Source organism: Carcharodon carcharias, chromosome 4, assembly GCF_017639515.1.
Source record: "Carcharodon carcharias isolate sCarCar2 chromosome 4, sCarCar2.pri, whole genome shotgun sequence".
Lineage (NCBI taxonomy): Eukaryota > Metazoa > Chordata > Chondrichthyes > Lamniformes > Lamnidae > Carcharodon > Carcharodon carcharias.
The window spans coordinates 182,354,364-182,380,605 of NC_054470.1; the positions used below are offsets into that span (position 1 = coordinate 182,354,364).

Sequence of the window (26,242 nt, forward strand, 5' to 3'; positions counted from 1 at the left end):
AACATGCTTTGACTGACGGCAGCATCCTGTTAATGGAAAATGCCACACAAATAGCCTACTGTATTGCAGCAGTGTGAAATGATTTGCTTAACCTATTGTTCAAATTTTTGAGATACTTTGCCTTTCCAGGGTAATGAGAGGGAGACCAGACCCTTTCCCAGCCCAAAAGCAGTGGCCTTTGGCCAATTTGTGAGTTTGCACGATACACAGCGAACAATGATCTGATCTAGATAGTCATTGTCCTGCAGGATAGCTAGAAAACTAGAATTAATTTAGTGGAGGTGATTTCTCAATGCCCATCTCAGTTGTAGTTTCCTTAATATTTATTATGTGGTTTTCTTCTGTCAATACAGCTTCTGGACCAAAATCGTACACTGAACTTGTCATTTAAGAGAATTTTTAACGATTCAGGAGTTGGGTGATCCCCACCTCTTAAAAATAGAGAGAGAAAAAACTGTGTGCTATATGTAGTTTTTTAAAATATTCATTCATAGGATGTGGATGTCACTGGCAAAGCCAGCATTTATTGCCAATTCTTAATTGCCCTTAACTGAGTGGCGTGCTGTGCTATTTCAGAAGGCACTTAAGAGTCAACAACACTGCTGTGGGTCTGAAGTTACAGAGGCCAGATTGGGTAGGGATGGCAGACATTAGTGACCTGGATGAGTTTTTACAACAATCCCAATAGTTACGTGGTCATCACTATGGATACTAGTTTTTTATTCCAGATTTATTTATCAACTGAATTTAAATTCCCTAACATCCATGGTGGGAATTGTACTCATGTCCCAGATCATTAATCCAGGCATTTGGATCATCAGCAAGATTCCCCAATGAGAACAACGGCTTAATGACTCATGATCCACCTGTACTTAACTAACCAGGACCCTGGAAGTCATCTCGTACATTGAACAGTGTTTTTCATGAATTCATTCACCACCTTGGCTTTACTGAATATCCAGCAAAGTCAAATATCAAAATTACCAGCTCTGACTTATCTTTCACTGAATTGATTGGCTCTTACTTATTAATGTATATGTATTTGTTACACTGAAATTCATACTCTTTTACTCGTCATTTTGAAACTGGCAGAGTTAATTACCTGATTCCCTCCCATTCTGTGGCAAGGCCCCAGCTCGACAAACCCACCATTGGTATGGCCCATGCTGTCTATGCAGTAATCAGATTCGTATCCTCTGATCTGAAATGAAAGGCGAAAGGTCCATAAAGCAGGTGTAGTAAAAAGCATGCAATCGCTGAACTAACTTTAGAATAAGGCCCTACACAATATCACCTTGTATCGTGAGAAAGCACCTTCCAAACCCACGACTGCTATCATCTAGGACAAGGGCAGCAGACAGCACCACCTGCAAGTTCCACTCCAAGCCACTCATCATCCTGACTTGGAAATATATCGCTATTCTTTCACTGTCGCTGGGTCAAAATCCTGGCACTCCCTAACAGCATTGTGGGTGTTATATACCACATGGGCTGCAGCGGTTCATGAAAACAGATCACTATCACCTTCTCAGGGGCATTTAGGGATGCGCAATAACTGGTCTAGCCAGTGACACCTACATCTCATGAACGAATTAAAACATTTTTAAAATAAAGCTGGAGCCAGGTGACCAGTAGGAGCCCCAAAGCTATTCTTCAGCGATGCTTGTAAGCATGACATGAAGGCTCTAGACGTTGATCGTCACGGGGAGTGACTAGCTGATGATAGTGGAGATTGGCGACACCTCCTGTGGACTGGCATGCACCACCATGATGACCAGCGACTACAATGGCTTGGCAACAGGTGCCAATGCTGAAACAATAACAACCACAATAACACTTGGTAGTTTCAAGTGTGGCAGTTGTGGAAGAACCTGCCTCTCAAGCTATCAGCAAAGGTGTGCAAGGTGAGCAAGTAATGGAGTCTAAATCAGGGTTACACTGCATGTATGTGAATGCACGGAGTATAGTTAATAAGATTGGGGAGTTACAGCCACAGGATGCCTTGTGGGATTATGATGTTATGGCGATAACGGAGACCTGGCTTAAGGGAGGGCAGATCTGGGTGCTAAGTATTCCTGGTTACAAAGTGTTCTGAAAAGATAGGGAAAAAAAGGAGGAGGGGTAGCGTTTTTGCTTAAGAAGAGTATTGGAGAAAGAGGATGTGTCAGGGGATTCAAGGACAGAAATTGATTTGGCAGAGCTAAGGTATAAGAGGGGTGCAATTACATTGCTCAGTGTAATGTATAGACCACCAGCTAGTGGGAAGGATATAGAGAAACAAATCTGCAAGGAAATTACAAAGAGGTGTAAACATTGTAGAGTAGTTATAATGGGGGACTTTAATTACCCATATATGGACTGGAATAGTGGTAGTGTAAAGGGGCAGTGAGGGACAAGTGTTCCTAGGTTGTGTTCAGGTGAACTTCCTACAGCAGAATTACCTGGAAAAGCTCAGCAGGTCTGGCAGCATCGGCGGAGAAGAAGAGTTGACGTTTCGAGTCCTCATGACCCTTCAATAGAACTGGTTCAATCAGTTCTGTTGAAGGGTCATGAGGACTCGAAACGTCAACTCTTTTCTTCTCTGCCGATGCTGCCAGACCTGCTGAGCTTTTCCAGGTAATTCTGCTTTTGTTTTGGATTTCCAGCGTCCGCAGTTTTTTGTTTTTATTCCTACAGCAGTATGTGTCCAGTCCAACAAGAAAGGATGCACTGGTTCTTGGGAAAGAGGTAGCCAAGTAGATTAAGGCGACGGTAGGAGAACAATTAGGGGACAGTGATCATTGTATCATAAGGTTTAGGATTACGGTGGCAAAAGATATTGGTCAATCCAGAGTAAGAATAATCTACTGGCACACAGCGGACTTCAATGGGACAAGAAAAGAGCTGGGCCATATAGACTGGAACCAAAGGTTGGTGGGACAAGAGCTAGTAGCTGAACAGAGGAGATGGTTTGGGCACAGTCAAGGTATGTTCCCTCAACAGAGAAGGGTAGGACAAGCAAATCCAGAGCTTCCTGGATGACAAAGAAGTTAAAGAAGAAAAAGTTTGCTTACGACAGGTGTTAGGTAGCAAATACAATTGGGAACCACGCTGAATACAGAAGGTTCAGAAGGGATGTCAAAAAGCAAATATGTGAAGCAAAGAGGGATTATGAGAAAAGACTGGCAGCTAACATAAAAGGAAATCCCAAATTATTCTACAAGAAATCAATAGTAAAAGGAGGAGTAGGGCTGACTAGGGACCAAAAAGGGGATTTACACAGAGGCATGGCTGAGGTGTTAAATGAATACTTTGTATCTGTCTTTACCTACGAGCTAGATGCTACCTAGGCCATGGTGACAGAGGAGGAAACTCTGTCACTAGAAGTAGTTAAAGTTGACAAGAAGGAGATATTGGATAAGCTGTCGGTACTTAAAGTTAATCAGGCAGAGGGGCCAGATGAGATGCATCCAAGAACACTTAAGCAAGTGAGAGTGGAAATGGCAGAGGCACTGGCAATAATCTTTCAATGTTCCCTGGACTGGGAGAGGTGCCAGAAGACTGGAGAATTGCAAACATTATGCCCTTGTTCAAAAAAGGTTGTAAAGATCTGCCCTGCGATTACAGACCAGTCAGCTTAACTTGATAGAGGGGAAACTTCTAGAAACAATTACTCGGGATAGAATTAATAGTCCCATGGAAAAATTTGGGTCGATTCGGAAGAGTCAGCATGGATTTGTTAAAGGAAAATTGCGTCTAACTAATCTGATGGAGTTTTTTGAAGAGATAACAGAAATACTTGATGAGGGCAAGGCCGTTGATATGGTGTATATGGACTTCCAAAAGGCATTCGATACAGTGCCACACAATAGACCTGAGAGAAAAGTTATAGGTCATGGAATAAAAGGGACAGTAGCAACGCGGATACAAAATTGGCTGAGGAATAGGAAACAGAGATCAATGGTTAATGGGTATTTTTTGGGCTGGAAAATGGTTTGTAGTGGAATTCCCCAGGGGTCAGTATTGGGACCCTTTTTCTTCCTGATATATATATATATAAATGATCTAGATCTTGGTGTGCAGGGGGCAATTTCAAAGTCTGTGGGTGACACAAAACTTGGGAGAATTGTAAACAGTTTGGAACTTCAAAAGGACACTGACGCATTGGTGGAGTGGGCAGATAGGTGGCAGATGACGTTTAATACGGAGAAGTGTGAGGTGATACACTTTTGTACAAAGAACATGGAGTAACAGTATAAAATAGAGGATACTATTATAAAGGGTGTGCAGGAGCAGAGAGAACAGGGTATATATATACATAAGTTATTAAAGGTGGCAGGACAGATAGAGAGCGCTGTTTCTAAAGCATACAGTATTCTAAGGTTCGTTAGTAGGGGTATGGACTTCAAAAGCAGGGAGGTTATGATGAACTTATAAGATACTGGTTTGACCTCAGCTGGAGTACTGTGTACAGTTCTGGACACCACACTTTAGTGAACACATTGGAAGGAGTGCAGAAGAGGTTTATGAGAATGGTTTCAGGGATGAGATGCTTCAGTTATGAGGAAAGATTGGAGAAGTTGGGACTGTTTTCCTTGGAGAGGAGAAGGCTGAGAGGTGACTTGATAGAAGTTTTCAAAGTAATGAGGGGCCTGGACAGAGTAGATAGGGAGAAACTGTTCCCGCTCGTAAACAGATCAAGAACCAGAGGGCACAGTTTTAAAGTGTTTTGCAAAAGAAGCAAATGTGAGGTGAGAATTTTTTTTTATACACACAGCAAGTAGTTAGGGTTTGGAATGCACTACCTGGAAGTGTGGTGGAGGCAGGTTCAATTGAGGCAATCAAGAGGGCATTGGATGATTATCTAAATAGAAACAAGGTGCAGGGTTATGGAGAAGAGGCAGGAGATTGGCACTAAGTTAAAATGCCCAGAGAGCCGGTGCAGATACGATGGGCCATATGGTCTCCTTCTACACCATAACAATTCTGTGATTCTGTGTGCCATATGAACACAGCCCATCTGACATGGATTTGTTTGCTGTATGTTTATCATCGTTTATAGAAGGAAGGGTGCTGGTAAACACTGCCCTCTGTTTAAGGATTGGGCAAATAATATTGAATATTGGTCCATATTTTAGAACTGGTACAATTTGGGGTTATTTACCAAGATTCTAAAACACAGTGTAAAAACATTCATATCAGGTCCTCAATGTTCAGAGATTCACAATACAGATTCACTTCTCTTCACCCTCCCGATGTTCTTTCAAAGCCCTTCCTCTCTTGATCCTGAAGATGGCAAACTCGCATTGGGATATGGTCCCACAAGGCTCCAGGTATCTCACATAAATGGCCATTAGTCACATAGGAGTCTACAGTATAAATGTAGGGAGATTGCATTATCACTTGTATCATAATTGCCAATTAAATCTTGTCCTCAGCTTCTGGCTCACTCTCAGCAAGCTCCTCATTTCCTGAGAAGGTTGGATGAGGCCAATTAAAGAACTAAAGCTGGTGTCCTAGAATTAGGCGGTTTCTGCAGGTCAAATCTGGATTCTTCAATTCTAATCTCAACATACAGTTATAGGGCAAATTCTGTATGCTGCAGCCAATTACCAATCAAATCTGCAGTGCTGCAAAAAGTTGTACAAAGCAGTGACTTTTTCTTCTGACTGTTTTTAGGAAGTGTTGCCCAACAATCGCTGGGGAGGAATAAGAGTCCATCACTTAATCTAGTTTGAATATGTAATAGTAATTTTACCTCTCCCCATTCTACATTTTTAGCTGGTAGTGGGTAATGGTCTGGAATGTCATAAGCTATTTCTTCCATGAACCATTTAAAACTCTTGCAGTTGTGTTCTTCACGAAACTTCTTGAGCTCAGATATATCTCCATAAGCCATGGCTTTTGTTTCTGGACGACTTGCATAAAAATAGTCAGCATATTCATCCCACCAAACCTCCACAACACGAACATAATTCTGGAAAAAAAAACATTGATACAATAATTTCATGAATAGCATGAGAGGTCCAAAAGGGGGAAACAATTTAAAATAAAATGTGGCAAAGTAACCTGGCTTAAAATCTGCCCATTGTGAAAATGAAAACCATGTTATGAAAATATAACACTAAGAGACAGAAATGTCATCCTACAACACTGAAGAAGCTTGACACCGTACAGGACAAAGCAGTCTGCTTGATTGGCACATCAACAAACATTCACTCCCACAGTAGCAGCAATATGTACCATCTACATGGTGCACTGCAGGAGTTCACCAAAGCTCCTTAGACAGCACCTTCCAAACCCATGATCGCTACTACCTGGAAGGACAAGGGGAACAGATAGATGAGAACTCCACCACCTTGGAGGAAGTTCTCCCCCAAGTCACTCACCATCCTGACTTGGAAATATATCGGCCGTTCCTTCACTGTCACTGGGTCAAAATCCTGGAACTCCCTTCCTAACAGCACTGTGGGTGTACCAACACCACATGGACTGCAGCAGTTCAAGAAGGCAGCTCATTGCCACCTTCTCAAGGGCAAGTAGGGATGGGCAATAAATGCTGGCCCAGCCAGCAAAGCCCAAATCCCGTAAATTAATACTTGCCTTTATTAGCTGAGGCATAGAATAAAGAGCAGGGAGATTATGCTGGAACTGTATAAAATGCTGGTTAGGCCACAGCTAGAGTATTCTGTGCAGTTCTGGAATCCACATTATAGGAAGGATGTGATTGCACTAGAGAGTGCGCAGAGGAGATTTACCAGGATGTTGCCTGGGCTGGAGAGTTTTAGTTATGAGGAGAGATTGGATGGACTGGGGTTATTTTCCTTGGAGCAGAGGAGATTGAGGGGGGACATGATTAAGGTGTATAAAATTATGAGGGGCATAGATAGGGTAGATAGGAAGGAACTTTTCCCCTTGGTGGAGGGATCAATAACCAGGGGGCATAGATTTAAGGTAAGAGGCAGGAGGTTTAGAGGGGATGTGTAGAAGAATTTTTTCATTCAGAGGATGGTGGGAATCTGGAACTCACTGCCTGAAAGGGTGGTGTGGCAGATACCCTCACAACATTTAAGTAGTACTTGGATGTGCACTTGCACATCCAAATGCCCTGGTATACAAAGCTATGGGCCTAGTGCTGGAAAATGGGATTAGAATAGTTAGGTACTTGTTTGACCGGCATAGTCTTGATGGACCGAAGGGCCTTTTTCTGTGCTGTAGACCTCTACGGCTCTATGACTCTGAATATATATAAAAAAATAATTTGTGTGAGAGAATTTCTATATTATCATGTGGTGGAACTAGTGCTTGCTTTCAGGTTCACAGACTTTAGAACGAAAGACTTATTTCCACATGTATTCAGTACTTCCTCTTAATTCACATGGTTGTGCGCAGTCTGCTTGTTGCTTTGCACGGCCCCTTCAAGACTGCTATGTGGTGTTGCAGCGCATATCTTAAAAGGGAATATTAGCTGTTTGTGGCCTGTTTGTTGCACTATGCGGTACATTTCAGGTTACTCTGCGGCTGCACATCCGTACAGCTTAGATGGAATGTTGTTTAATTAAAGATGACATTCACCTAGAGTTGGTAACCTGATCATGATCCACTGAACCAATAGCAAGCCGAGTGCTCTTCCATTCAATACTTTTACATAATTGATTCTAAAAGGAAGCACCAGAGATTTAGCACCCAAAGCAAGACCAAATATTTTAAAGAATGTTAGCTGTTTGTTCTTACAATCAATCAGTTAAACTAATACATGTCTGCTGATCTTGTCCATTTGGCATGATGGATTAAATATGCTGTCATCAGAGGTTGGTGTGGAACTATTAGGGGATGTTACTAAAAGGCAGGGTTAAGGCTGGCCAACCTGTAACTCTTTTGAGTCTGGCCAACCTGTAGTTGCCAGGTCTTCCAGATGTCTGTATGACAGGTCATTAAAACAATTCCAAAACTATTCATTTTATTAATTGAAATGGAACATAAGACATTTGTTGGTCCGTCTTCTGCAACAGAGCTTTATCTACTACAATGGTTTAGTTAAACAAGAAATTGCTGTAATTTTCTGATCAGCCAGCCCACCAATCCACCCAGATTCTTTTGTACTGTGAGATAGGGAAGAGATAGAAAATGGCTCAAAGGTCACAACAGACAATAAATGTTATTAAAGATTTGAAGTAGCAGCACAGAAATGCAACAGCCGATTATTGTTTCTACATCTATAAAACAGACCTAAAAATGCTATAATATACATATGCAAGATATATGCATAAAGAAATTTGAAGAGAAAACTGGACTTATGAATTAGGAGGAGTAGGCCACTCTGTCCCTCAAGCCAACTCTGCCATTCAATAAGATCATGGCTGATCTGAATGTAACCTCAACTCCAAATTCCTGTCTGCTCCCGATAACCTTTCACCCTCGTTAATCAAGTCTATCTAGTTCCGCCTTAAAAATATTGAAAGATTCTGCTTCCACTGCCTTTTGAGGAAGAGAGTTCCAAAGACACTCAATCCTTGAGAGAAAAAAATTCTCCTGTGTCTTAAATGTGCGACCCTTTATTTTTAAACAATGACCCCTAGTTCTAGATTCACCCACAAGAGGAAACATCTTCTCCACATCCATTCCATCAAGACCCATGAAATTATGAAGATCCCTGCCAAGTTGCAAACAGAGATCATTTAATTTAACCATTTAATATTATTTATGAAAGTCATTTTGGGATATTCTTCAAGTTGAGTGATTGAACGGATACGAACCTTTAACGTTGGGGATGACCCAACATGAGCAGGTGGTGGATTCCCTGCCCATCCGTGCAGACGATAAATATGCCCTACACGAGAGCAAGGCACAAAAAGCAATTTTCCTCCGCACTGCCATATCTAGAGAAAGACACAGAAAACAAGGGCAAAAAAAAACATTTGTTGCGTAGGATAAAAATCTTCAATTACTTTTCTCAACAGTTATATAATTATGTACATCAAAAAGGTCAATCACCCGGACGATATTTTCATATTAGAGCTGCGATCCCTACAAATAAAACTTTTCAGAAATTGTTGAACATCTACTAATAAAAGTACACTGATACAAAATTATATGCATGTTGTCAGGCTCTGTCATTTTCTGACGAAAGTAATGTCACTGTAGTTTGTGTTAACATTGAAGGGCTCTGCCAATGATGTCTTTAAGAGAAATCAGGTTAATGATTTAAGAATTTTATCAGTATTGCTTTGTACATTACCTTATAAGATATCTCGAAGTTTTCACCTCCCCAGATTTGAAGGCCAGGATCATACAGCCCAAGTTCAAAGAAGTAATCTCGTTCAATAGCGAACAAACCCCCAGCCATAGCTGGGGACCTGGGAAAGTCATCGTTGGACAAATAGATAGCAAATTAGAAGTTTCCAGTAGTTGTAGTATTCTTCTTGCACCTAATAGTTTCCGAATGCACGCTTTAAAAATTAAATCCATATAAAACTAATTTAAAGTTGCAGTGCCCTTCTCAATGACAATGCCAATTTCAGTTCAATTTCCTAAATTGAGATACAGCAAAATGTTGATCTAGGGATGTTAGCTGATTTGAAAGTTAGGAACTATCATTAAATGCAATAATGCAGCAACATTTTGATAGGTTGCAAACAGTATTTATCACAGGGAGAATAACATTTCTAAAAAGTCAAATATTTTGGAAGATCTCAGATAAGGCTTAAATAAAAGACACTGAAAAAGCTAATGCAACTTAAAGACATGCAAAATTAAAAAAATTAAAAATGCTGGAAACTCTGCATGTGGGAAAAAGGGCAAGTTATTTCTTCAAATGTAACCCTTGCTGAGTGCCTCCAGTACTTTTTGTTCTTAATTCAGTCAGTATATGCACATTTTTTTTTTGCTTTTTACTTAATATCATTCAACTTCATCTACTGGGAAATATAACTTCAACACAAATGTTTGAAAGCAAGTAAGCAAAGTAATGCAAAAGTCAAATTCAGAATCAGTGTTCCATTTCAACACGAATGCCTTTATCATGCCCTTCAACCCCTCAAACTACCCCACCCCCAATTGAACAATACATGTTTTATTAGATCTGTAGATTATATATGTGGTGCGGATTTGAGAACAGACAAGTCCCTGTGCTTTGTTTTGGTACGGTTACCAGTTTACGACTGCAAGTCTGGACCTGTTTGCATTGGTCTTCAGTTGTCATTTCCTATATCAAGACTCCTAAATCTAATTATTCAAACCTCCATCCTCTTTATCTTTGTACTTTCTCCCCTAGAACACTATGAACTTCAAACATTGCTTGCTTTGTTTCAATGCCTTCTGACTACCAGCTGTTGCAGTATCTCTATATTTCTCCGCTTACAGTTGACTGTTTTTTGGTTTAACAATCCAATTTAAAAGAAATTCATTCATGGGATGTGGGTGTCGCAGGCTAGGCCCGCGTTTATTGACCATCTCTAATTGCCCTTGAGAGGGTGTGGTGTGCTGCCTTCTTGAACTGCTGCAGTCCATGTGATGTAGGTACAGCCACAGTGCTGTTAGGGAGGGAGTTCCAGGATTTTGACCCAGCGGCAGTGAAAGAACAGCAATATAGTTCCAAGTCAGGATGGTGAGTGGCTTGAATGGGAACTTTGAGGTGGTGATGTTCTCATGTGTCTGCTGCCCTTGTCCTTATAGGCAGTGATAATAGTGGGTTTGGAAGGCGCTGCCTATAGAGTCCCACTGAGTTCCCGCAGTGCATCTTGTGGATGGTACACACTTCTGCCACTGTGCGTCGGCAGTAGAGAAGTGAATGTTTGTGGCTGTGGTGCCAATCAAGAGGGCTGTTTTGCCCTGGATGGTGTCAAGCTTCTTGAGCGTCGTTGGAGCTGCACTCATCCAAGTAAGGGGAAAGTATTCCATCACACTCCTGTCGTATGCCTTGTAGGTGATGGACAGGTTTTGGGGAGTCTGGAGGTGTGTTACTTGATGCAGGATGTCTAGCCTCTGACCTGCTCTTATAGCAACAGTATTTATATGGCTAGTTCAATTCAGTTTCTGGCCAATGGTAACCTCCAGGATGTTGATAGTGGGGGATTCAGTGATGGTAAAGCCATTGAACATCTAGGGGTGATGGTTGGATTCTCTCTTGTTGGAAACGGTCACAACCTGACACTTTTGTGGTACTAATGTTACTTGTCAGCCCAAGTCTGGATATCGTCCAGTTCTTGCTGTATTTGGACATGGAATGCTTCAGTGTCTGAGGAGTCACGAACGGTGTTGAACATTGCACAATCATCAGCAAACATCCACACTTCTGACCTTATGCTGGAAAGGTCATTGATGAAGCAGTTGAAGATGGTTGGGCTTAGGACACAACCCTGAGGAACTCCTGCAGTGATGTCCTGGAACTGAGATGATTGGTCTCCAACAATCACAAACATCTTCCTTTGTGCTAGGTTTGACTCCAACCAGTGGAGAGTTTTCCCCGATTCCCATCGACTCCAGCTTTGCTAGGGCTCCTTGATGCCAAACTTGGTCAAATGCTGCCTTGATGTCAAGGGCAGTCACTCTCACCTCGGGAGTTCAGCTCTTTTGTCCACGCTTGAACCAAGGCTGTAATGAGGTCAGGAGGCGAGTGGCCTTGGTGGAACCCAAACTAAGTGTCAGTAAGCAGGTTATTGCTAAGCAAGTGACGCTTGTTAGCACTGTTAATGACCCCTTCCATCACTTTACTGATTGAGGGGCGGACTGATGGGGTGGTAATTGGCAATGTTGGATTTCTTCTGCTTTTTGTGGACAGGACATACTTGGGCAATTTTCCACATTGCTCGGCAGATGTGAGTGTTGTAGCTGCACTGGAACAGCTTGGCTGGGGGTGCAGCATGTTCTGGAGCACAAGTCTTCAGTAATATTGCCGGAACATTGTCAGGGTTCAAAGCCTTTGCAGTATCCAGTTTCTTCAGCCGTTTCTTACTATCACGTTGAGTGAATTGAATTAGTTGAAAACTGGCATCTGTGATGCTGGGGATGCCACTCATGGTGATGAACACTGGGGTCCCCTACCCGAGTACATGCTGCACCCTTGCTAACCTAGAGTTTCCTCCAAATGGTGTTCAACATGGAGGAGTACTGATTCATCAGATGATTCGGTGGGGAACGGGGTACAGTGTGGGCGGTATGTTGTAATCAGCAGGTGGTTTCCTTTCCCATGTTTGACCTGATGCTATGAGACTTCATGGGGCCCACAGTTGATGTTGAGGACTCCAAGGGCAACTCCCTCCTGACTATATACCACCTCCTCTGCTGGGTCTATCTTGCCTGGGCCTGACCTTTTAGCTATCTGATACAACTGAGTGGCTTGCTAGGCCATTTCAGAGAGCATCAAGAGTCACATATTGGCTAGATTTCCTTGCTAAAAAGGACACTGGTGAATCAGATGGGTTTTTCTAGATGGGTTTTTCTGACAATGGTTTCATGGTCATTATTAGACTTATAATTTCAGATTTTTAATTGAATTCAAATTTCACCATTTGCCATGGTGGGATTTGAACCAGAGCGTTACCCTGGGTCTCTGAATTACTAGTCCAGTGACAATACGACTATGCCACCGCCTCCCCCAATCTGAATTTAAGTTTGTGGTTTACATTGCTTTCAATTGATACTAAACCAGTCTGGCCCTTTCCATGAAAGGAATCAGAACAGATTTCACCTCTGATGCATGACTTCACTTCAATCATTGCGACAGGGAGAACATGCATCTTCTTTCATCTATTTTTCAACTTTAAAGGAAGTGATAGTCTAGGTAGCTATCTTGAGCCAAGACAGTCATATTATGGCCCCCAGTGGTTATGAAACTCCAGAACTTGCCTTGTCGATTTAGGAAATAAGTTCCTGAGTTACTGCCACCACTGGACTATAGATTCCTTTATCACTACAATTCAAAAATTAATATTCCACCAAGTGCATCCACAAACGCATGTAAAAGCTACCAACTGGAGAAATTAGAAATAATTTGTAACAAATATACTATTGCATTATTTGCAGCTCAACTGGTCTTTTTACTGACTTCAGTTTAGCTGAAGCAGGGAGAGTGTAGCACAAGCCACAACTGGTAAGATCAAAGTTCTACATTCTGAAAACAAACATTTTAACCTTTCACTAAAATATTATAAACAGTACTTGTAATTTTGATTTATAAGCAAATGCCATAAAATGAAATGCAACAAACGTAATTTGCAAACCACGATTACACAACATTCTGCTTATTTGTAATATTAAATATAACAGGCTAGCTATGCTCATGCAAAGCACACTTAAGAGCAGGAAAAAGATCAGAAATTAAAAAGTCTTGCGGAAGTGCTTTCTTTTTAAAATAAGAAAGATTCACAATAGGAATGCATCTCAAAACATGGAAACATAGCAGCAGAACCCCATGCATGGTCACAGCTTTTCATTTGGTCAGATCTGCAGAGCACCATAGTATGTTCAGGTAAGGTGGGTCGAAGATGATCAGAACAAGGAAAGTAGAACCACAGGCTTAACTTAGATTTTTCAGGGAGAGGGAGAGTGGAAGAGAATCTCAAACCTGATATAAGGACAGCGCAGTGAAAATCTAAGGGTATTAGAAAGGCAGAATCAGGTTAAAGCTCGCTGCACTCACATAATGTCAAAGAGCTACAATTGTATTTATCTTTATTGTCTACCATATTGTGCAGATTATAAAGATGCATTACAGTGACATAAGAACTACAACTTACAGTACATCTTTTATTTGCTTAGTTTAGTAACTATTCATGCTTAGAAAATTCGAATGAAAACTGAAAGCCGGCACCATGCATTTAGCTGCCCATGCTCACAGGTGTCAGTCAGGTCACAACACTCACAATCAAATGCTAGGCCTTTCCAATGGTGCAAGGAGAATCCCGAAATCATTTGCGAGTTGACACAGCGTTGTACAATATTAGCAACAAACGTATTAGTGCATTCAAAAGAAACTCCTTTGTTACTTATTTCAATGAAGATATTAATCAGTATACATTATAACTAGTGACTACTATCACAGTGAAATTTCTGCTGCTAGGATTCAGATAAAAAAATTCTTTACAACATTGGAAAGGCAGATGTGAGTGATTTTTTAACAAAAAATTCTTTCATGAGATGTGGGCATTGCTGGCAAGACCAGCTTTTGTTGCCCATTCCTAACTGCCCTTGAACTGAGTGGCTTGCTAGGCTATTGCAGAGGGCAGTTAAGAGTCAACCACATTGCAATGGGGCCTAGAGCCGCATGTAGGCCAGAGTGGGTAAGGATAGCAGATTTCCTTCCCTAATGGACATTAGCAAAACAGATAAGTTTTTTTTTTACAACAATCGATGATAGTTGTCATAGTCACCATTATTGAGACTAGCTTTATACTCCAGGTTTATTGATTGAATTTAAATTCCACCAGTTGTGTGGCGGGATTTGAACCCATGCCCCCAGAGGATTAGCCTGGGCCTCTAGATTACTAGTCTGTCTCCTATTTTGTCTTACTCAACATCAAATTTGAAGTCTAAAAAGCGATGGATATTAATTTTACTATACTATTCATAATCAAGACTATTTTAGTCAATGGTCTATTTTTCCAGTAATAGAAGTCAGTAATGCATCTTATTCCCTGCAAAACAGGATAAACCAGACAGAATCACACACAACATTGTTTTGTAAGGATCGACCAATATTTACTGCTGAAGGCATCAACAAAAAACATTTCCACATGGTGACTTGCAGATTGACGATCTGCACCAATCTGTATTTGATGCTGTGCATTAAATAATACAACCAAAGAAATTGGAAACAGCAAGCTCAAAAAAACAGGGCTGTTGTGAATTGCTGGTTGGTTCAAGATTGCCATAAAAATGCAAGTCAAAGTTAGGGTAGTCCAAAATCAAAAATTCCAAAGTTAGAATTAGACAGGCTTTTTGCTGTCTAGATGTTGCCCTTGAAGATGTTTATCCACTGTGGCATTTGAGAAGATGTAAGTGCCACAACCTCCCTTGATAAGCTAACCCTAAAACCATCCACCCTCAATAAAGTAATGCTTTCTCACACCATATCCAAATTCATCTCTGTCCCTTGTTCTGCTATCCTGGACCAAATTAAATGATTCTGATTATATCTTCTACATCCCTGCACCTCAACACTCTTCACTCCAACAAAAAGAATCCAAATTCTCTGAGTGCATCCTCCAAGATTTAATTCTTTAGTCCCCAAGCATAGCTGTTTTTCTGCACATTTTGAAATTGGTTACATCCCTTTCTATAGTGAAGGTTCAAGAACCGTATACAATACTCAAGATCCAATACTTAAGTTTCACTTTGAATAATACACGGTACAGTGGCAGAATAATCTCCTTCAATCTATAACTCTATGAGTTAAGCATCCTTCTTGACAGTAGTCAAACCATGGCTTAATGATTTGAGGGATCAAACTACTAAAGACTTTCAGAACGCTTTCCTGGTCTGTTAGGGCCAGTATTTTTCCATCAATCCTATAACCTTTCTGCTGATTTTGTATCCTAAGTGCATAGCTTATCAGCTTTGAAATGCACTTGCAAATTATCCACCCACCTTTCCCAACATTCCAATTCCCCAGCCCCCAGCCCCTAGGTTGTCTCCATCATTCATTATGTTAACCACTGTCATATTGAGAAGTTATCTGCAAACTTTTAAGATGAGGCCACCAACTTTTCAAGATCACTACAGCAAACTTCTATTCCTCATTTCCAAGGACCCTATGTTTACCACTGCTCAAAACAACTAGATTAATTTCATGACACTACAGCTAATATTGTGCCCATTAATTTTCTCCGCTAGTTTGTTTAAGTCCATTCACTCCCACAAGAGCAGCATTGTAATGGCATCAAATGTGAAATTATATTGTAAGATTCATGAAAAATTGTGGTTGGTTTCATGGTAAATAAAAATCGTGGAATTAACTTCACTTTTACACAGCATTTTTAAGAAGAGGGAACAGGTTTGGGTGTGGGAATTAATGTCTTCTTACTGATGCAGGAAGGGGTTAAAGTTGTATTCCCAGCTCAAGTGCTTTGTGTAATTTTACACTACTGTAATTCAAACCAATTTTCCACCAGAGTTCTTCTCAGGTTTTAGCAATGGAGAAATAACAGAAGCAGTTTGTTTACTTACCTAAATGTATTCACCCATATGTCCATGTAAAAAAAGGAGGGGCTTAAAGCTACACCAGATGCCAAGATCTGGTGAGTGTGAAAAAAAATGCCCGACAGTGTAATGATAAGGTAAACTTCATATGCACAGAGATAAAGTTACTCTCAGTGGAAAATACAAATCCCTCAGCTTTTCCCTTTTGAAACCCATCATCTTACAAGATATTAATCTCTGCACATTTTGGCAGAAATGTTCAAATCACTTAATGCATTCAATGCTGCATAGTCTCCTCCAGTTGTACTACTGGAAAAAGTTAACACAATCGCAGCTAACTGTGTGGAATTAGGACACTCCCTTCACAATGAACGCCAGCTCAGTGCACAAGTATGAGCTGTATCTCGACTATTGCATTATGTGCTAAACTGGAACTTCTGGTTTGTTGTACTTTAGGCACAGTCTCCACACAGAAATTAACAAAGAACTATTGGTCGATCCCTACTTGGCATCAAGCACTTCATGACTTAAATGATTTACGAGTTTTGAAAAACAAGTGAGAAGAGGAGAGGCTCTTGCTTTTAGAACGAGACAAGAATTGGGCAATATATGCGAGTGCAGCTTTTTCAGTTCATGGTGAAAATTACTTTTCAGGTAAAGGAGGAAAGAAATATCTAACATATAAAAACAGGAACAAAAACACAAATGGACATTTAGTTGGATACAGAATTAGTGCGCAGATTTTTAATCAGTCGCTATTATTAAATGTTCTAATGATTACCAATATGGCTCAGTTCTATGTTTTCTCCTCTCCTTCTCCCGTTTGGACAGAGGGACACGCTTCCACAGCATGCTCCAATCCCATGCTCCTCTAGCAAAACCATCTTCGTCACCACCCCCTTGTGGCGATATCTCGTAAGTATTTCCGTTTACGGCATCTATGAGTGGGACAGTACATGCGGTTCTGCAGCAATATCGTTGGTGGAGGCAGAAAGGGTAGGTGCAAGGATCCATGCGTCAACATATTATTGGAATTAGGGTGAAGGATGCAGCAGGATACATGGGAAAAATAGAAAGATTATAGGACTTAGAGATGTATTGACAAACAATGAATAAATTCAATTGCGATTACCGATAAGGCTCAGTTTTATGCTTTCTTCTGGCCTTTTCACGACTGTTTAATGGTATACGTTTCCACAGCAAGCTCCAATCCCAGGCCCCTCTGGCAAAACCATCCTGATCCCCACCTTGCTGTGGTTCAATGGTAAAGTCATTACCATCTATGTAATCTATAAGTGGAACTGTGCATGTAGTTCTGAAACAAACATTCAAGAACACAATAGATACCAAAAATAGATGGTTACCATTTTGAACCTTCACATTTAACAATTAGCTGCAAAGTGCAACAAAACCTGAGCAAACTAAACTACTGGTGGCATTTAGCAAAGATAAAAAAAAATGAAATTTTACTATTCATTTTACTCCGTCGGTGTTAGAGATTACGTGCCTGAAATAACTTAAAGCTGCTTTTTATCTGGAGTCCCTTTGCATCATTCAGCCAGGCTACTTTTACATAATAATGTTTCAAGTGTGGCAACATTGCTGATATTTCAAAGATCAGCTAATTGAGCAAAGACTAGGAGATGTAACCTGTGTCCTCCAGATCTGCAAGACTCTGTGGTTTATTTATCCATTTGGGGCCCTATCCATCTTTAGCCTGTATGCATATGGCATGCTTTTGTCTTTTATCATATATTAGTCTGGTTGTAAATAATTTATTCTGGATATACATTTTATGATTCATTATTTGCATTGTATATATCTATGAAATATTTTAAATATATATAAAATATATACATACATATACCCTCAGTAATTCTTTAAAAATGGACACATAAACTGACACTTGGGGGAAAAAAATGCTCACTTGAATGTTTCAAGTTGGCTGAGGGGCATTTTATGATTAACAGGATTTCTTACACTTAAAGCGCAACTTGGTGCACAATTCTTGAGATTTTGCAGCAAGTCAAAATGATAATTAAGGACAGTTTTGTAGCTCAGCCCTAAGAAAAATTATTCTTTTAGGTTATCTCAACAACAAATAATTGATTAACAGTAACCCTGTATCATCCATTAGCTCAGAACTATTGTGGATGTCTCAATACTAGGCAGTGTTTTTTTATCGTTATGAGGGTGTACAATGTGACTAGAAAATGTAGACATTTGGGTGAATGGAAGCCAATATTTCACTTCAGTACAGTAGTGAAAATCACAGAATCACAGTGCAGAAGAGGTCCTTTGGCCCAATGAGTCTGCACCGACATGTGAGAAACACCTGACCTACTACCTAATCCCATTTACCAGCACTTGGCACGTCATAACATTCAAGGCTATGGGCCAAGTGCTCATCCAGGTACTTTTTAAAGGACGTGAGGCAACCTGCCTCCATCACAGTTACTGAAAAAAGACCAAGAATCTACAAGGACAACTATTTTTGTCTCTGGCACAGCCTTTATACTATACAATGTGAATGTGCGATGATGGAAAGGGGAAAGGGAGGGGGTGGCGGTCAAGTCTATTCTTTCTTTTCAAGAAAAAGTGGTGAGTTTAGTGCAAAAAAAATTGGAAGTTGGATAACTACATGAATACTAGGTGGGGATGTCAGTGTAATGTAAAAGCATAAAAACTGTAACACTGGTATTTTATAGATAGCCAGACACTGCAATAGAGGAACTGTTGGTTTCAATGAAATGATGTCTTACCTTGTAAGATATATTTATTATAAATACTGTAGGTCACCTCCGGCATTATAGAGACTTAAACTGAGTCACTTTTCTCCTCCCTCCAATCAAAAGACTCGAGTGATTATCTTTTGCATACTGCCACATTTTCTAGTTCTGCATCAGCACCAACCGGTAATAGGTAGTAAAAGCAGAACAAATGTGCTGCTTTTTGTGTATCTATAGACTAGAAACTGCTACTTGGGGAAGGAAAGGGATTCATCTAGATTTAGACAATGAAGTACAATTACACTGAACAGTAGTCTGAAAGTCAGAAACTGTTCTGAAGAAGAGTCATAAGGACTCGAAACGTTAACTCTGTCTTTCTCTGCACAGATGCTGTCAGGCCTGCTGAGCGTTTCCAGCAATTTTTGTTTCAGATTTCCAGCATCCACAGTATTTTGCTTTTGTCTGAAAGTCATAAGTGCTTTCTCAACTTGAATTGTCATAAATAGCTTTGAATTACTCAAAATGGACCAAGGGGCCTCGAAGTTAAAAAAAAAGGTTAATGTTGCCAAAGTTAACTTTTAGTCAGAGATAGGCCACAAGAGGGGAGTCCTATCCAGCTTCCATTGACTCAGGGACAACACTGCAATTCGTGTGGATGGAAATAATCTTTTGGCATACGACTGCTTTTGATATCTGTCAAAACTAGTATTCAACAGAGGCATTAAACCAGGTCCCAGGTGAACGTTAAAAGGCCTTACTGCATTAATCAAAGGAGAACAGGGATTTCTCCCAGGTGTCCCACCAACATTTCCCTCGCCACTGCTTGGACGATGCAGCTGGTACAAAATGGCTGAGTTTGCTAAATGCACTATAAAGGTAATTAACCATTTGAAGGGCTCTGAGATGTTGAAGACGACAAGATAAAACACTGCATCAATGCAAGATTTGAAGTGCTTTTAATCAGAAGCTGGGGAGGCTGGAGTCCAGTCAGTGGCATTTTTATACTGCATGCCAACAACCCACCTGCACTAGCATCATGTGCAAGCACCACAAATAGAGCTGTTTTACATGCAGACCAGATTCTGCATTGGACATACAACGATAAATGATCGTGGAAGGCAGTTCTGTCACTTCAGTCGCCATGCATGTGTGACGTTGTTTAACAACATTTGTAACAAACGAGGTTGTAATATTTAAATCACCGAGGATTTTGATAGGCAGACATGCCTAGCTACTGATCACTTAAGTATTTTGTGTAAACTAAAGCACCTTTTTAAAATATATTTATTCTTGTGATACTGGCGCTGCTAACTAGGCCAGCATTTATTGTATATCACTAACTGCCCTTGAGAAGGCAGTGGTGAGCTGCAGTCTTTTTTCTGTTCATTCATGGGATCTGCACATCGCTGGCAAGGCTAGCATTTATTGCCCATGTCATCGCTTCCAGCATTGTCATTCTCCCTGATGTGGCCTCCATCTTCACTTCATTAAGTCCAAGCGATGCAGATGTGAACCTATATGGCGTACAACTGGTTTAGCCTTTCCTGCCAGATCTGGCTGGGCCACATGAAACCTGACTGGGTCCTGTTCTACTCTGCTAAAACTGCTCACTACTCCAGGATCATTCTAGATTGCAAAGCTAAACCCTGACTTCTTTTCCCCATTACCAGCCATCTCCTTAAACCCGTCCCTTGGCACCTTCCATTCTCATCCCTAACAACATAACGTAATTCTTATTTTTAAAAATTTGTTCATTCGTGGGACGTGGGATGGAAGGCAAGGCCAGCATTTATTGCTCATCCCGAATTGTCTCTGAGAAGGTTGTGAGGAGCTGACTTCTTGAACTCCTGTAGCCCATATAATGAAAGTACTCCAACAGTGCTGTTAGAAAGGGAGTTCCAGGATATTGACCCAGTGGTGATTAAGGAACAGTGATATATTTCCAAAGCAAAACGGTGTAACTTGAAAAACATTCCATCACTCTTGACTTGTACCTGGTAGTTAGTGGAAATGCTTTGGGGAGTTAGGAGATGAGTTATTTGCTGCAGAATACCCAGCCTCTGATCAGTTCTTGTAACCATCGTTATTTATGTGGCTAGTTCAGTTAAGTTTCTGGTCAATGGTGACATCAGGATGTTGATTCTGGCAGTTCAACGATGGTAATGTCATTAATACCAAAGGTTGTGGTTAGGCTCTCACTTGTTGGAGATCGACTTATGTAAATATGTACAAAGGCATTTTGCATTGATGAAGGGATAAGTACAATGATCCCACCATTTAGGAAGGAGAGACTTGCATTTTTATTAGATGTTATCACACAAAACAAATATCTCAAAACACAACTTATAAAGAACTACATTAAAATGCAATGCCTTCTGTAGGTAAAATGCAGTGGTAATAAGACCATAAGACATAGGAGCAGAAATTAGGCCATTCGGCCCATCAAGTCTGCTCTGCCATTCAATCATGGCTGATAAGTTTCTCAACCCCATTCTCCCGCCTTCTCCCCGTAACCTTTGATCCCCATACCAATCAAGAACCTATCTATCTTGGTCTTAAATACACTCAGTGACCTGGCCTCCACAGCCTTTTGTAGCAATGAATTCCATAGATTCACCACTCTTTGGCTAAAGAAGTTTCTCCTCATCTCTATTCTAAAAGGTCTTCCCTTTACTCTGAGGCTGTGCCTTCGGGTCCTAGTCTCTCCTACTAATGGAAACATCTTCCTCACGTCCACTCTATCCAGGCCTTTCAGTATTCTGTAAGTTTCAATCAGATCCCCCCTCATCCCTCTAAACTCCATCCAGTATAGACCCAGAGTCCTCAAACGTTCCTCATATGTTAAGCCTTTCATTCCTGGGATCGTTCTTGTGAACATCCTCTGGACCCTCTCCAGGGCCAGCCACATCTGTCCTGAAATATGGGGCCCAAAACTGCTCACAATATTCTAAATGTGGTCTGACCAGAGCCTTATAAAGCCTCAGCAGCACATCCCTGATTTTATATTCTAGTCCTCTCGAAATAAATGCCAAAATTGCATTTGCTTTCCTAACTACCAACTCAACCTGCAAGTTAACCTTAGAATCCTGGAATAGGACTCCAAAGTCCCTTTGCACTCCAGACTTCTGAATTCTCTCCCCATTTAGAAAATAGTCAGTGCCTCTATTCTTCCTACCAAAGTGCATGACCTCACACTTCCCCACGTTGTATTCCATCTGCCATTTCTTTGCCCATTCTCCTAACCTGTCTAAAGCCTTTTGCAGCCTCCCCGCCTCCTCAATACTACCTGTCCCTCCACCTATCTTTGTATCATCTGCAAATATAGCCAGAATTCCCTCAGTTCCTTCATCTAGATCATTAATGTATAAAGTGAAAAGTTGTGGTCCCAACAATGACCCTTGCGGAACTCCACTAGTCACCGGCCGCCATCCTGAGAAGGACCCCCTTATCCCCACTCTCTGTCTCCTGCCAGACAGCCAATCTTCTATCCTCAGATACAGTCAGATGCAGTTCCCAGATATAGCAATTTGGTGACTGAGTCAATCCCTTTCTGTGACATGGGACGAGAATTTTTGGTTTGGCAAGCGGGGGCGGGGCCTGCTCGCTGAGGTGCAAAATGATGCTGACGCGGGGTGATGTTGGGCATGTGTCCCGATGTCACCGCATGTCATCTGGGTTTTCAGCTGAGTCGGCTGCGTGCCCGCTGACCACAGGCGGGATGAGGTTTCATGAAGGGTTTAGAAATTAAATAAAGTTTTTCATTAAAGTTCACTGACATGTCCCAGCTCATGTGACACTGTCATGTATTGATATTTTTTTTTCTCCTTATTAAAATTATTCAAACTTAAAACTTGGGCAGATTTCTGCACTCTTTCGTGCACATGCGTGAAAGAGCCCACTCCCGGCTCGGGGAAACATCCGCCCACCCCGTACAGGGAGCACACAGCACTTCAGGGTGTGTGTCACGCTGGGCAGGCCTTAATTGGCTCACCCATGTAAATGGTGGCACTGACCCAATCGGGCATGCCGATCGGGTCAGTGCTAGCCCCGCACAAGGGTGGGGGGAAATTCTTCCTATGGTGTTTGTTGAGGGAAGAATGCTGGCCAGGACACTGGGAAAATTCACTGCTTTTCTTCAAATAGTTCCCCTGGGATCATTAATGTTCAGCAGAATATCTTACTGTCTTTATTTTTTTCCATCTTTGGAAAGATGGAAAATCTTGGTGATTTTCTCTCTTTTCACCTAGCACACAATTTAATTTCTCTAATGCTGTCCTTCAATAAGAGCTCCCAGTATCAGTGCTGATTTATGATCCATTAATAGGAAGCATATTTGCTTACAGCTTTCATTGATTTCACTGCAGCAAGACATGAATGACACACTTAAAATCTGTAACACACATTCATAACCAGATCCTGGGACTTGCACTGCTGACCACCTTGTCTGGAGAGGGCACATGGCTTTATGGTTTGTGATCCTGGGCTACTTACCAAAATTAAACATTCACAATTATCTCAGCAACCGCAAAGATGCTTTGGCAATATAGCAGGGGTGGAACTCACATACCTGAGCGACAAACAAATAAACCATGCACTCTAATACTGGTGTGCTGATTTGGGGTTGAGATGGGGCGGGAGAGGAAGAGAACCTTGTATTATCCCATTTGAGTAAATAACAATCCCCAAGTTAGTTAAAACCATTAGAAGCGGTTGCATGATCTTTCACAGCCCCTTTCTCCTAACCTTTCCTGAACTAGGTTGAAATAAAACAGCTTGCCTTACCTGTTCGCAGCAATGGGGGCTATAAGTGGTGCATACCAGTTTGGTCCAACTTCACAATGAGCATCAAGATATATCAGTACCTAAAATGTAAGGGACATAGCTTCAAATGAATCAAGACCATGATTGTCAGATCCTATTCACCTGAGAGCACAAGAAGGTGAATAATCACCAAAGACTATTCAGGCCCATCCACTTTTCACAATTATTTAGATGTATGCTTATATTTCATTTTAATACATGCATATTTATTTTGAATGCACACAAGTGGAGAAAGTATAAAAAGACCAGTTACAAAAAGAGTGAAATGGACACTTTCAGGTGATACAGAATTTCCTGGTGGTTATACACAATGTAAACAAACTGCAAAGTGAAAAAGTGAACAAGTTAAAGCGTTGTATATGTGTTGAAAATACACCATGGAACCAGAGTATTCAGCCAGCCTGTGAGTGTTTTCCGGCCACTTGAAGAAACTGTTCTTCGCACATTTTTCCACCATGGTCCCATATCCCTTCAATTACTTCTCCTTTGTATATCTTTCGAATCTAATCCTGAATTACATAGTATTTATAATATAAAAACAGGCCAGTTGACCCAACAAATCCTTTCTGATCCTTATTCTCCCATCCTTCAGCTAACGCCATCTACACATCCCTCTGCTCCTTTCTTCCTCTTGCACAGCTTTCTAGCCAATCTCTGGCTACAGAATTTTCTCTTGAATTCCCAGTTGGAATTATAGTGAAAATCAGTTGTTCAGTATATTAAAGGATGATAGATTTTTGAGTATTAAAGAAATTAATTGATATGGAGTTAGCGCAAGAAGATGAAGCTGAGGTAGACAATCAGCCATGATCTCGTTGAACGGTGGAGCAGGTTTGAAGGGCTAATTAGCCTAGTCCAGTTCTTATTTTATTATGAACATCTTAGATTCTCCTAATTCTGGTCTCCCCTACAAGTGGAAGCAAAAATTATTTATGTCCATCCTACCAAAGCTTTTCATAACATTAAAGATTTCAGCCTTCTCTTTCCTAGAGAAAAGAGACCCAAGCCCGATTAATCTTTCTTGACGGGTTTAATCTTTCCTGATGGTTATAATCTCTCAGTTCTGGTATCATTCTTGTATATATTTTTGCATCTTCTCCAATGCCTCTACATCTTTTTCATAATAGAGATCAGAACTGTTCACAGTGTTCATGTAATCTAACCAAGATTCTTTATAAGTTTAACATAACAGCTTTGCTCTTTAATGGTCTTATTGGCATGGAAGCAAATACCAACTGCCTGAGGGTCTTGTGTGAAGAAGTTTTTCCTGCCCACAGTTCTAAATCTCCTACATTTCATCTTGTATCTGCAGTTTCTTGATCGTGACTGGAAACTCAAAAGATTGGAAAAAATTTGCTTCTAAATACAGGCAACGCTCTGCAAGTGCTGATACCTGGATAGTTTGAATGCTTCCACTAAGTCCCATCTCTATTTTAGGAACAACAAATGCCTTGACAGTTCAACAACTTCCATTTGTACAACACCTTTAATGGAGTAAAATGTCCTAAGGTGCTTCACAGGGATTTAATTAGATAAAAACTGACGCAGAGCCAAAGGAGGAAACATAAGGGTAATGACCAAAGGCTTGGGCATGTTAAAAGAGCATGTTAAAGGAAAAAGGAGAGGCTGGGAAGTTAAAGAAAAAAATCCCAGTTAGGTCCTAGATGGTTGAAAGAGCAGATGCAACAAGTGGCGCAGCAGCATCAACATTCAGGTTTTCAGAATCTATTCATTTCCAACAAACTTGCATGCAGAAGTTGAACAAATGAGCCCAATGTTTACTCATCAATGGGCAAAGGCTTCCACCATCCTTGAAAGGAGCTTAAATCTTCACATATGTTGCTCTTGTTCAACTATTTTTGTGTGGCTCAGTGTTGTCTGGAGCTACAATTTGAATTATGTGCATTAAATTGTACTGTTGAAATACTATCCCCTCCAGTGAAGAAGCCAAAGATGATTTCACAAAACCTTATATATTAAAAGAAAACAAAGAAGGGGAAAGGTCACTTTACTGAAATGATGGCTGGTTTCATTAATTTGAGAATTCCTCAAACAACAGCACTAAGTGATTATCCTGTCACCAGCAGAGGACAGGAAGAGCTATTAACAAATTGATTTTGAATGAATAAGAATTCAGATTTTACTCTACCTGTCCAAGGGTTGCTTTATGAGCACCGATGCTTCTTGCTTGAATTAATCCTTCTCTTCTTTCATTTCGATAAACCTTGACTAACCCATTCCATTGTTTCAAATACTCGTCCAACCTCTCTTTTAAATGTACTGGAGACGAATCAACAAAGAGAACAAATAAGCAAAATTGTTAAATTGCTTGGAGCCAGGGATATTCTCAACAGCATTTAAAGTAAAAGTCAGAGTTTAGGATAAATCCCAGTGCACAGAGCATTCAAGACTTTTCTACCTCTGTCAGTTGCTGGAGCAGAATCATTTTAAAAAATGAACTAAACGTAGAACCCTGTCAATAGCTTCGAGTACCGAAGTTGTTGGGGAAAAACAAGGACCATCTGCCACCAGCCTCTTGCTGAGAGATTTATCTGCCTTCTATTCTGACCATATTG

The 26,242-nt window shown here is 40.8% G+C and overlaps 1 protein-coding gene across 2 annotated transcripts in view; it reads right to left on the reverse strand.

The window, feature by feature from the left end:
* Positions 1–26,242, reverse strand: part of galnt7 (UDP-N-acetyl-alpha-D-galactosamine: polypeptide N-acetylgalactosaminyltransferase 7) — a 142,500-nt gene that overhangs the window by 14,069 nt on the left and 102,189 nt on the right. Inside the window, exons 4-10 of one of the 2 annotated variants that reach the window (XM_041186084.1) lie at positions 25,816–25,946; positions 23,628–23,707; positions 17,249–17,431; positions 9,218–9,335; positions 8,736–8,858; positions 5,738–5,956; positions 1,103–1,201 (exon numbers count right to left, since the gene is read on the reverse strand). In XM_041186084.1, coding sequence (XP_041042018.1) covers positions 1,103–1,201; positions 5,738–5,956; positions 8,736–8,858; positions 9,218–9,335; positions 17,249–17,431; positions 23,628–23,707; positions 25,816–25,946 — 953 coding nt within the window. Of the gene's footprint in view, positions 1–1,102; positions 1,202–5,737; positions 5,957–8,735; positions 8,859–9,217; positions 9,336–16,897; positions 17,081–17,248; positions 17,432–23,627; positions 23,708–25,815; positions 25,947–26,242 lie in introns of both variants that reach the window. The other variant, XM_041186083.1, reaches the window with a different exon arrangement.